Source organism: Podarcis raffonei, chromosome 7 (assembly GCF_027172205.1).
Source record: "Podarcis raffonei isolate rPodRaf1 chromosome 7, rPodRaf1.pri, whole genome shotgun sequence".
Lineage (NCBI taxonomy): Eukaryota > Metazoa > Chordata > Lepidosauria > Squamata > Lacertidae > Podarcis > Podarcis raffonei.
In genome coordinates, this window is record NC_070608.1 from 46,418,979 (window position 1) to 46,432,324 (window position 13,346).

The 13,346-nt window shown below is 42.5% G+C and overlaps 1 protein-coding gene across 3 annotated transcripts in view; it reads right to left on the reverse strand.

Moving 5' to 3' along the window:
• The window catches only part of COLEC12 (collectin subfamily member 12), a 75,132-nt gene extending 62,006 nt beyond the window's left edge, over nucleotides 1–13,126 (reverse strand). For 2 of the 3 annotated variants that reach the window (XR_008331494.1, XM_053396421.1), the window contains exon 1: nucleotides 12,824–13,126. Coding sequence is in view for 2 of the 3 variants with exons in the window: in XM_053396421.1 (XP_053252396.1) it covers nucleotides 12,824–12,830 (7 nt within the window). In the remaining variant the exon portion in view is untranslated. The remainder of the gene's footprint in view (nucleotides 1–12,823) is intronic. The other variant, XM_053396420.1, reaches the window with a different exon arrangement.
• Between the last annotated feature and the right edge of the window lie 220 nt (nucleotides 13,127–13,346).

The following is a 13,346-nucleotide window of genomic DNA, read 5'->3' on the forward strand; positions in this document are numbered from 1 at the left end:
GGTTCGAATCCCCGTGACGGGGTGAGCTCCCATTGCTCGGTCCCTGCTCCTGCCCACCTAGCAGTTTGAAAGCACGTCAAAGTGCAAGTAGATAAATAGGTACCACTTCAGCGGGAAGGTAAACGGCGTTTCCGTGCACTGCTCTGGTTCTCCAGAAGCGGCTTAGTCATGCTGGCCACATGACCTGGAAGCTGTACGCCGGCTCCCTCGGCCAATAAAGCAAGATGAGCGCCGCAGCCCCAGAGTCGGTCACGACTGGACCTAATGATCAGGGGTCCCTTTACCTCTACCTTTATATATTACCTTTTGTATTTTCTTGAGAACAATAGAAATTATTAAATTGCTTTGGACTTTACCAAATAAGGAAAGAAACAACAATTCCATTACCTATTACTGATATGACACTATCCTTTCCTCACCCTTTTTCTTCCATTCCAAACACCACTAGCACATGTCTTTAATGCAGAAGAAACATATCTGGCATTCATTATAACTTTAGCATTTGTGTTGACACATGGCACAAGACAGTTATTAACATGGAAAGTGCAGTTGTTCAGGGCATACAGCTGTATTGGCTTCAGCTCTATTATTAATCAACACTAATTTGAATGACTAGACACAAAGAATGTGTGCTGTGAGTAAGTGAAATTCTTAATGGTGCTTTTGCGTGGACAGGCGGAGTCCCCAGATCCCGCGCGGTCCCGTCATGTGGAATAACGACTCAAGACAACGTGCTATGGGATTAAATTGGCCACAACTTTATTAAATTTCAAATGTGGGTAGACCTTGGCTCAGGCATTGGGCGTTCTCCCTCCCCAGTCCCCAGCCGGGGACCTAGGGAGCATCAGGGTTATCCAGTGTGTGTGGGGGGGATGGGCCGGCTCTGGAAAACATATGTTCAAGCAGAGATAGCCGCCCCCGTTACGCCGCCGCCGCAGGGGAGAGCAATGACAACCTTTCGGCGTACGGTCAAAGCCTCCCTTCAGAAAACCCCTTTAACGGGGAACCCTGGTATCGCCGCCGCAAAGAGGAAGATGGACTAAAGGATTCCGCCCAAAGCCTGATACCGCCAAAGTTGTGACGTTTTGCTACGGGAAAGGCGAAACCTGCCAATGCAGGGAAATTCCTTTCCGGCCCTTTAACAGCGACCTTAACGTAGCAGCGCCCGCATACTTGTGAAGAAAAGTTAACCTGCAAAACCTGTGAAGAAAAGTTAACCTGCAAAATAAGACATTAACTGAGGGTGGGTAGGGTGGGAGAAGCTCTGGAGCCAAGTGAGGATTCCCAGGTAAGATCCTCCCTCTATTGTGTGGGCAGGTAATCCCTCCCCTACCTGGCCTGGTCTCCTTGGCAACGCTTCCCCCAGGTGGGATTGGACAACTGACTGAGGTAGGCGGAGACCTCCAGGTATCCCACCTGAGGGAAGGCAAAGCCAAGCCTATGCTGTTGGAGCCGCTCCAGATCTAGGGGCTGCACGCGTCCACGCAAAGGGCGCCCCCCGTTTTAAGCGGGGAGCGGTCATTACTACAGTAGATCTGCAAGGCAAAGTAGAGCTTGGCATGTAAGGCCTGGAAAGAGTTAAATAGCCAGCTGTGCTTGTTTCTGGAAATCCACACCTCCACCCCCCAAACACTAGATGGTTTGTTTAAGCCAATTAATTACTCATGGTTTGCCCAACAGCGTTGCCAGGAATTTATTTAGCTATCCTGGACCATTGCATTAATTAGTTTTGCAACCTTATAAGAGTGTGACTTCTTTTTTAAAGCATAGTTTTTCTCTGCTTGGCAGTAAGACTCTGTAATGATTCATGCTAAATCTTTTGCTTATGGCGTGCACTTGTGGTGTTTTTAAGACAAATACAGAAACAGAGCCATAAATGTATGTCAGCATGTGTTTCTGCTTTCAAAATATGAATACATGGTTGTGTGCTATCTGAAAATGGCCTAGGTAACTCATGATCTATGCATAGCCACCATGACCTTTTTACTGATCCGAAAGATGTTTCTAAGAAACCTAGGAAGTTCAGCACTAATCATTTGTGAATGAAAAAGAACCTCTGCCTCATACTTGCAGAAGTTGTGCCTAAATCTGTATCAGTCTTCCCTAACTTGGTATCTTCCAGACGTTTTGGACAATAACCCTCTTTACCGTCTATAGGCTATGTTGGGTGGGACTCATGGGAACTGGAATCCAACAATTTCTGGGTTGTTAGATTAAAATGGAAAGAGGGGAGAATCATGTACGCCACCTTGAGTTCCTTGGAGGAAAGGTGGAATATAATGTAATAATAAAGAGTAAAATAAATAAATGTCTGGTGTCAAGATTATGGGCCAAATCTACTAAGAATCAAAAGCTGAGGCTCACACTTTGTCATTCAAGGATTTTATTCAAGTTTAGTCAAGTTAGGATGGTGCAAGTGTTGGCTGCATATACTGCAACATCCTATTCAAAGCAACAGAGACAAGGTGACTGCTTGCTAGTCCTGACTCTGGCCATTGAGATTTCTCTGGGAAACTCACAAGCTGGACACAAATCGAATTAATTTACTGGGATTGTTGACCAATTTAGACAAACGAGAACACACAATACATGACATTTTCTAATTCTAAATAAACAAGCAGCATGAATGAAAACAAGTATGAGACTAGCTAAATTAGAAACATGTTAAAAGAACTTGTATATGAGCTGTAATCTGAAAAAATACTGCTGCAACTTTTGCAGTTACAGCAGAAATATTACGCACTAAAAGCAGGGCACAACAGTGACAGTCACCTGTTGTTTATTTCCAGTCAGAAGTATACTTCCCCTGAATGATCAACGAAGCCAAACTTCAAAACACCTAGACCAAGATACAAACTTTTCCCATTCATAATATGTTTGCATCACAAGGCACACAGTAATTCTCCCCATATTCTTATTCTTCTCTGTTTTGGACTGAACCAGAGCTGTGGTGCCTGATATGGCTCCTCTCTGCCTGACACTGGACTCCTCAAGCCACCTTCTCTCACTGCAGTGGTGCCAGAAGCCCTGGAAAACACAACTTTCTTAAGGCACATAAGTCTGTTAGACAACATTTCTCAGGGTTTCTGGTACAATGCTCTAGTTGCGGACTTAATCTGTTTCGGGGTACCGTTCACACCCTGAAAAGTCCGCAACTAGAGCGCCTCTTCTGTGCATGTGTGTGGCGCGATTGAGCACTTCTGCGTGTGCGCAAAGCGCACAGATTGCTTCTGTGCATGCGTGGGCGGTGAACCCAGAAGTAAACACTTTTGTAAGCTGAAATTCCGTAATGAGCGGAACGCAACACGAGGTATGACTGCATTGTAGAGGCTGCTGCTACAGCATGCCAGACAACAGAGGGAGAGGCTGTTTGCTACAAGGTAAGTAAGTGAGAAGAGAAGGGAGCTTGCAGGTAGAGTATGTGGGAAAGGATTCAGCCCCATTAAGTCCCCTAAAAGATATAATTAGGAGTGCAACAGGGTCCAAATTCAGAATGGGGCTTAAAAACAACACCATTATGCCTAGTTTCCACTGACAAAGCCTGTCCTCTATGAATCTGACTAATCTTTTTTTGTTGTAGGGTCTAGAAAAAATGACATCTTGTGACAATTAAGTCCAGCAGTTAATTATGTATTACATCAGACCTGCATTCCATGGTGGCTAAACTTCCAGAGGCCTCATGCCATGGGTGGGCATGGACATGCAAAAAGTGGAAAGGCCACCACAGACACACTCCCACTCATATGCACCCAGTCACACAGCATTTTCATACACATCCACACATATCAAGCACCACACACCCACTATTACACATAACCCACAACTATTCATTCATCCTACTCACACACATACCTCCTCAGCAATGAGGCTTGAAAAAAACCAATGCATCTTTTCCAAACCTAATTGCCAGAGGGGAGGGGCAATCTTTGTGAAAAGGGTTAACCCCCTCTTTCTCCAAACTGTTAAGTCTATGAAGATCCCCTATTGCTTGGAAACAGCTAATATTAAAAAGTCTAGTAGTCAAGCAAAGGAAATTTTGTTTTTCTGTTTTAATCATCCTAATTGCTGCATGAGATGCTGATGTAAGGACACCACAAATTGGTGGTGGGGCTCCAGGTGAGGCATTCCTTTTCTTCAATGAAACACAAGTACTGCTAGCCAAGGCCAAGTAGGCTTGAGTTCCTAGATTCCCAGACCTGGAAGTCAGGTACACCTTCTTTTATGAAGCACTGGAATCCCGGCGCTGGAATTTAGCCCTGGACCTTTGGTTTATTAATCCTTGGCATGAATTCTTTGGCATAGAATAGATCACAAAGGAAACTCCAGTGAATTGTCTACACTCGGCGAATGCCACTTGAGTATGACATTTGTTCAGTACCCCAGAGACCAGAGTACTGTAATGCTTAGAGGACTAGGGAACTCTGGATTCTAATCTCCATTCAGACATGTGGCTTATAGAGTGACTATGGGGCATTCCTGTTCTTTCAATCTAACCTACCTCACAGGCAGTGACTTACCAAAGAGGCAGAGTAGGCACCAGCCTATGGGCCTCAGGCCTTTTGGGGGCCCTGCGACAATGGATCAAAATAATATTGATTTGATCTTGAAATAAAATTACAAAAACGTATTAGGAGATAATTTTTGAGAGGGAGCCTAAGATTGCGACTGCCTTGAGGGTCTCCACAGGGTTTAATCTGGCACTGCTCACAGGATTGTTGTGATGTTAAAATGTTAATTTGGAGAAGGAGAAAACCATGTACACATGCAACACATTTAATAAATACAAATACACATTGAGTTTACAGAACTGTTTAAAATCCCCATGAAATGATTGCTCAAACTCAGCCATGAAGTGAGTTAACTATAGGCATGTGCCACATTTACCTAACTACTGAATAACTATAAGCAGCTCTCACACCTCTGGGAGAAAGAGAAGATTTCTAAGCAGGCTGGCTGGAACCCTAGGACCCCTCATGTTACAAATTAAGGGCAGTACTCAGCATTTGGGATGCTCCAAGATTTCATTCAGTCCACATTTTACATAAACTGATCTGATTCACACTTCCCAGACTAACACATGGTTTGGAACAAATTTTCCCTTTACCAAAATTCCTATAAAACATATATTTGGGGTTGAAATGTATACAACCATGTATACAACCCATTTATAACACATGTAAAGATGAATCTTTGAGAGGAAATGAATGAAAAACAAGTTTTTTAAAATGCAGATAGATGTGGAAATGGCATGGAGCAGATAGCCATTTAAGAAGGCAGCAACTTCCATTCCCATCTTCCTTCATCATAATTAGTGCTGTTTCCCTTCTACCACAATTCAGTTTCTACCAAATACCATTTATTCATCTTAATGTCTGCTATTTAATGTCATTTTACATAATTTATGTAAGTTATGAATTTAACATAATTAATGACATAATTAATTCCACTCAATTCAATCAATGCAAAGAAAGCATAATTTAAATGGGGGGGACCTGTTATGCCTATCGGTGTGGTTGCTCGAGAGCGAACAGGCAAGATCTCCACTGGTTTTTTCAAAGGCTTTATTATTGGTGCAAAATATTTACAATGCAGAATGCCTCAATTCCATGTCTTGCTCAGTCACTAGCAGAATCTGAGAGTGGGCGGTCCTTAAACTTTCCCAGCAGAGTAGTCTCTTGACCCCCATCCGACGCCTCCCCTCTCTGCGCGAAAACCTACTGTGCAGGGAGGACTTGGGTAAAGGGGGACCTCCCTCCTCCCTGCTTTGCTCATGCACGGTGTCTTGGCTCTTTCTTGCATCCTTTGAGCCCTGCAGCTCTTCCCCACTAGAGGCGGGGCTTCCCTCCTCCGCAGAGGAAGTGCTGCTTCCCACAATCTTTGGAGGTTCCAAATCACTGGATTGATTTCTGTTCCAGTCATGGGCCAAATAAGCGAGCACCTTCTGTTTCCATTTTTGTCAGAAAGAACAGACTTATGAATGAACATTTGAGAGACTGGCACAAACAGGAAATATAATGATCTGCCTATCTCTCCTTGGCATATATATGGTTGGCATCCTACTTGGTGAATGAGATCTTGAAACATGACCAAGCATGGGACTTCCAAATTCCTTAATCCAACCCTCCTAGCATATCTAAGTGGAATTATTAGGTATCTTTCAGATTTTCTTTTTATGAACTACCAGTCTTCAAAATTTAACAAGAGTAAACTCTAAATATAATTATTTATTTGGGGCTGGGGACACAGCTCTGGTTATCTCCCACTTGGACTACTGCAATGCACTCTACGTGGGGCTACCTTTGAAGGTGACTCGGAAACTACAACTAATCCAGAATGCGGCAGCTAGACTGGTGACTGGGGGCGGCCGCCGAGACCATATAACACCTGTCTTGAAAGACCTACATTGGCTCCTAGTACGTTTCCGAGCACAATTCAAAGTGTTGGTGCTGACCTTTAAAGCCCTAAACGGCCTCGGTCCAGTATACCTGAAGGAGCGTCTCCACCCCCATCATTCTGCCCGGACGCTGAGGTCCAGCGCCGAGGGCCTTCTGGCGGTTCCCTCATTGCGAGAAGCAAAGCTACAGGGAACCAGGCAGAGGGCCTTCTCGGTAGTGGCGCCCGCCCTGTGGAACGCCCTTCCAGCAGATGTCAAAGCGATAAACAACTACCTGACATTCAGAAGACATCTTAAGGCAGCCCTGTTCAGGGAAGTTTTTAACGTGTGATATTTTACTGTATTTTTGGTTTTTATGGAAGCCGCCCAGAGTGGCTGGGGAGGCCCAGCCAGATGGGCGGGGTATAAATAATAAATTATTATTATTATTATTAATAATTATTATTATTATTATTATTATTATTATTATTATTATTATTATGGCTCAACACTTTATGGAAGTGGGCATTCAGAAAGGATGTGTTGAGGGAAGTTGGTTAGTTTTATTTCCACTTTAAATACGCACACAGAGATTTGCAAGTACTGCAGCACCACACAAATCTGTAAAATGGTGTGATTTGTGCTTCGGTGTTATATTTTTAAACAGTACATTTGTCATGGGCCATGTGTGACCAAGAAAATCTGAGGCTGAAGCCAAACTTTTCTTACCCATATAGCTTTTCAGCCTTCTCTGGCAGTCTGTCAGGCCCATGAGTTCCTTGAATCTCAGTATGATTTCAGTGGGACTGTTACAGCCTTACTGAAGTTTTATTGATGTCATTCTTGGCGCATGTGAGAGGGAGCTGCTGCACATGTCGTGTTAAATACAAATAGTAATCCAAACATGTTTTTGGTGAAGAGTATTCAGAATGTGAGAATCATTAAGCGCAAATGTGACTATTAATAATCTAACTGCAACCACCACTCACTGCTATATTGGGATTTGACCACATGTATACAAGAGTGAGTTTTGAAACTAAGCATGACGCTTTTACAGTAAAAAATGATTTTGAAACAAAACTCATTTCTCTACCAAATCTCAGCAAGTTCCTATTTTGGTTACTAATGAAGAATTTGAATTGGCTAGGTCAATTTTCTGTTAACATTTGAACAGCTAACAGGGAGACACTAAAAACCTAGATTTACAGCATATTACTGATAAGAGACTGCACTTGATACTTAATGCTATAATAATGACTTTTAAAAATATGCAGTAAATCTATCCTGGGTGTTTACTAGATGTGTTTGCAGTGCATAGGGGAAAGTATTTTTGTGTTCTGATCCCTCAGTCCTAAAAAACAGATTCCAATCTCCGCCTGTTTTAATTTCAGCCAGTTCCATTTATTTATTTACTCAAAAGATCAATATCCTGCCCTTCTAATGCATTCACATAGCCATTCCATATTGCTTGCTTCACTTTAAAGAGCTGGATATTTTTGCACACAGATTTCACTTCTTCTTGAACTGCATCCTGGTTTTTACCATGTTGAGTTCTCATAAACATTTTGTCCTTTTCATGCACCCATGTTTTGAAAACTCAAAACAATTTAATGCAGAAAAGTTAAAGTATCCTGAAAATCTAGATAGCTTGATGCAAGAATTTTGAAACATTGAGCTGCAGCTACTGATAGATTAAGCACAAGATAAACTCAGCTCACACAACAGGGTTTTTCTGGTTCCTCCTCCCCACTGAAACCCACTGTGCCCTAGTCCAATGAGCTACAACAGAATTCAGGACGCTTGCCTTATGCACATGCAAGCGCCTTTCTGCTCAAACAGACAGAGGTGGATTTAGGACAGCATGACTGGTTCTGCTGCATTGGGCACTGAGCCATGAGGGCACTGCACAACTAGAGGGCATCACAACTATGATGGTCGTACTGAACTGAGCAGAATGGAGGGCGAGAGGTGTGTGTGTGTGCGCCAAATTATGGCCTTGCACAGGGCACTGCTGAAGTTTGAAAGACCAATATCCACCCCTGACACAGGGCACCTCCTAAGTCATTCTCTTCATCCTAACTGTGTCACTTTTGTTGCTATTGATTTGAGAATTGGTATATACTGTATTGTTAGAATTCTCAGAGCAGTGAGAACTCCAGAATACCTGGATTATGTTTCCTTGGAATGAGGTCATTAGTAGCATTTTTGTAATATGTAGTTTCATTTGCACATGTATACAGGTTGAACATAAGGGAAGATGCAATATAACAATGTATATTGAAGGTGTCTACTTCCCATCAGTTTTCTAGGGGGCATAGCCACCCCCATCCAAATGTTGTTAGCTTCCAGAGTGAAATAACCACCCTGGAGGTTCTGAAGGAAGGGTTGGGCAGCTACTTGTTGGATATGTTTAGGTGCAATATATGCTGCCTTGCTTCAGGGTTGCAGAGCCAATCAGTACCAAAACGTCTAGTCTAGTTTAATTCCAGCAATCTATGTGTGTGCTCTAATGAGCATACAAAGATGTTGCGACAGCAGGTGGGGATTCTTCCCATTCACTTCATGGGGAAGTTTCACATACATAAAGAGATATACAATGCAGGGTCATCCCTTATGAATGAAAATATGAGATACACCAATGATGGGCTTCAATGGGTAAATCCATTCCCATTACTCACAACTATATTTTCTTTTCCAATCCTCCCGCCAAGAAACATGAATACTTGTTTTGTTGCTATCTTGTTTTATGATCCCGTACTAGCATGTTTAAGATTGCGTTATTAACTACAATATGCTACTATATTACCTGCCAAAATGTTCCATTTGTAAGTCATTGGGGTAGGTACAATGCAATTCAGGTTTCTGGATAATTTCCATAATAATTCTTGATCTTTAACAGATAAGAATTTGCAAATTTGCAATATTATGAATTGTAATCAAAGCATGGATAAACCATGTCCTTAATGCAAGGCAGAATTGTAACGAATACTTAGTAATTCAAGGAGAATGATTTTTCACTCATAAGAGAGAGAAAATCTTCTGACCTTTTCCTTCTTTAAATTCAGTCAAGTTGGAATTTGGCAAGGAAATTGAGCTGCTTGTGTAGGAGGCATGCTATGTAATCCAAAACTAGAATACTTTTAATGGTGACTAGAGGGAGACTGTATCTTCTTGCCCAACTACGTGATGGTCTTTTTCAGTTCTTGTTTTAAAAGTTAATGTGGCAAATCTCTACAGAACAGAGAACTTCCAGATGCTGCCCTTGAAAAATGGATCTGAAACTGGAAATGGTACAGAATGTGGCAGCTAGAACACTTCTGGAAGCTAAGCACTCAGGTCATATTGCTTTTGCTACATGCTGTATATTAAAGACTGCCTTCTTCCTTACAGACCCTAACAGTTCTGAAGATCAGCAGAGATCAGAAGATCTTGGCAGTTCTACTTTCACAAAAGTTTGGGCTGTTGGTGGTCTGAGTGTGGGTATTCTCCGTGGCAGCCCCTAAGTTATGGCATTCCCAGAGATGAGTCTGGCTTCTTCACCATGCAGCACATGGCTTCCCACAAAGAATCATGGGAACTGTAGTTACCAGTACTTACAGGTGTTGGGAATTATAGCTTGGTGATGGATAAACTAGAACTCCCATGAGGGAAGCCATGTGCTTTAAATGTCATATCTCATTTAAATCTATTGAGTATGGCTTGGTTGGACACAGCCCAATATAAATAAAACAAAAGTTATATGCATTTCATAAATAATGTTTCAATTGTTCTAACTAACCCAACTTGCGGATATGGCCCAACCATCCTGTATTGTGGCCTATCTAGTGCTTCACCTGTTAATCCAAATTATTTTGGCACACAATGTGAAAATTGCTTACAGTTGTCAGTCATGACTAAGTTAAATCCTATTGCTTTTGATAGGTCTACTCTGACGAAGATTGGATCCAGCCCAATGTATTTTTGTGCAAATCACTCGTGATGTAATTATTTAGATAATCTTCAGCTCTCTAGGGATGTTGGATGTTTACTGCAGCAGCAGGTCAACTCTGCTGTTACTCATGAATAGAACACGTGATTATTCTAAACATAAAAGCTCAGAAGTTTTTATGAAGGAGGAGATTTAAACAAAAAAATGTGGAAAATCAATTGTATGTGTTAAAGATGCAACAGGAGAGAGGGAAGGTGCTTTGGCACTGCTTATGATTTTCATAACTCTTGCATTACCAGTTCATTTGCCATTTTCATTGAAGGATGTTTCTCATTAACTCTGTAATTTAAAGATTTCATTTTACTGGCCTTCTTATAAGTTTCTGGAAAAACACTCCACAAAGTGATTGTGCAATTTCTTACAGAAAGAGAGTCATTATGACCTACCAAGAAGACTGAGAACATGCAACCCTCCAACATGAATAGAATCTCCATTAAAAGCATCAATATTTCAGATACGTTTTCCACTTTTTCCAGATGAAAAATCTCACTAGAATTGCTATCCAATGCACATTTTCTTCAAAGTAGGTAATATTGAATTCAGTGGAGCTTACTTCCTGGCAAACATGCATAAACTCAGGCTATAGGTGTCACAGCAAGAAGGCAGAAATCATGCATATGAGAACATTAAAGCAACATTTTTCCTAAGATAGCTGCGGCTACCTCAAATCTCCATCATGTGGTAGCTTATCATATATGCAGCATGTCATGTGGACACAGTACCAGTCAAGGGAAAGAGATGTTTTGTGTACAATGCAGTTAACACACTAAAATCCCCATGTGACCTAAATTATACCCAAATGCATGAATCAATGAAAAACTTCTGTTGGGACCAGTGCACTTTGTAACATTTAGAATAAAGCTGGGGTTACAGTCCGCTCTCATTCCCACAATGGACTTAATTCCTTGCACAGTATGACAACAACATCATAAGGTATTGCGCAAAAGTACATTGCCTCTCAGTTGTTATCGCCACTACATCCATCCTAGTACAGTGGCACCTTGGGTTTAGAACTTAATTCATTCCGGAGGTCCGTTCTTAACCTGAAACTGTTCTTAACCTGAGGTGCCACTTTAGCTAATGGGACCTTCCGCTGCCGCATGATTTCTGTTCTCATCCTGAAGCCAAGTTCTTAACCCGAGGCTATTTTGGGTTAGCGGAATCTGTAACATGAAGCATCTGTAACCTGAAGCGTCTGTAACCTGAGGTACCACTGTAGTGCCATGCGTTATCAGAAATAACAGTACGGGTGGCTCTACAGACCATTTGAATTGCTAACCATCTCCAATGTTCTGTACTTTACTCCCCACAAGATGACATTCAAAAGTTGTTTTCACATGTGTGTGGGCTCAGTGAAAGAAAATACTTTCTCCTATAGACTGCCTCTCTGGCAAGCTAAGTCAACAACCTCAGGATTCTTATTGGCCTCTGGAAAGAACTATCACAACGTTTACTGCCCTCTTGGCGTCTAGAATTAAACAGCACAAGCTAAGCAACAGGCTGATACTCAGCCACAGATTCCTTATACAGTATATATTTCTGTTGCCTACTTAGATTTATTTCTGTGGCTAAAGAAAAACTATGCTTCACAACTACTTCCTAAACATTCCTAAACATCATTCTTTGATGCCTTATTCTCTGAAGCGCAAAGTCCAGAACTTATTCAGAGGTCCTCACTTTTCATTTTCATTGTCGAGTGCATTCTTATACACATCTACTCAGAAGTAAGTGCTACTGAGAGACCAATTGGATATGTTTCCAGGTACGTGGGTAGAGGACTGCAGCATAAATGATTTAAGTGACACTTAGTGGTCACAAGCTATAGAACATAATCAATCCATGCATGCCAAAGTGTGATTTGTAAGTGAAGGCGAGTCTTTAAACTTCAGATTTTCAGCACATGCAACCTACAAACTAAATATTTTCCAGTCTTGAAAGGGGAGGGGGGAATGCCAAGTATATTTCACAAGCCAGTTAAGCCTCTGCTAGAACCTAATCATTGCCAGATGTCTAGAAGCAATACTAAGAACATCATGAAACGCTGGCAACCCCCCACTGCGCTCTCTGAAAAACTGCAGGGGGAGGGGAAAAGGGGGGAACGAAAAAAAGATAGGTGGTCAAGAAAAATGTGCTGGGGAAAGCAGAAATTGTTGTGTGGGTGAGTACTTCATTCTCCTGGACAGATTTTTCCAATCCAAAAAAAATCCAAAAGGGGGACCTGTAAACAACTAGCAAGTAGCTGAGCTCAGACTTTTCTCGAGGAACAAATGGCAGCTTTCATCATTAATGGACTAGAGCACGGACCTGATGCAGCTCCAGTTTAACACACGCACACGCTTGCAAAAATATTTGCTCCTACAATAAGCACCACATGTTCATTTGCTGACAGACTCCTGCTCCCACAGCCCAGCTCCTTCCCCAACACTCTCTGGAAGAGCCATACGCCTTGTTCCCTTGCTTACCTTTCATGTTGGCAGGCAGGGCAGCCACATAGGAAACTTTCAGACGCTGGAGAAGTTTGTTCCTTGTTGCACAGAACTCCTTTATGAGACTCTCATGCCGGGCAGCTCCCTGGAGCTTCTGATCAGCGGGTGGATGGAGCTCTCTGGACTAGCTGCTTGGAGCACCAGCCTTTCCCCCTCTGGTCTCTCAGAATAGTAAACTTTGCAACTCTCCCCACCGGCCTGAACTCACACGACCAGCCTCTGCCCCTCCTTTCCAATCTCTGCTCGCTTTGGGAAACGACAGAAAGCTGCTGGCTCCACAGTTCTCCCCCCGCAGCTCTCCCCCCACCTTCAGTTTTCCCCGCCTCTTTCACGAGTTGGGCTGTAAATTGAGGCAAGGGAAGAGTCTGCAATAATAAACCCTCAGGCGAAGGTCGAATGAGGAGGAGGAGAGAAGCTCTGAAGAAGGGTTGTTCCCTCACACTGGGAACCGCAGCCTCCCCTGACTTCCAGGCTGTCCTGCAAAATCCCTGAACTCTCA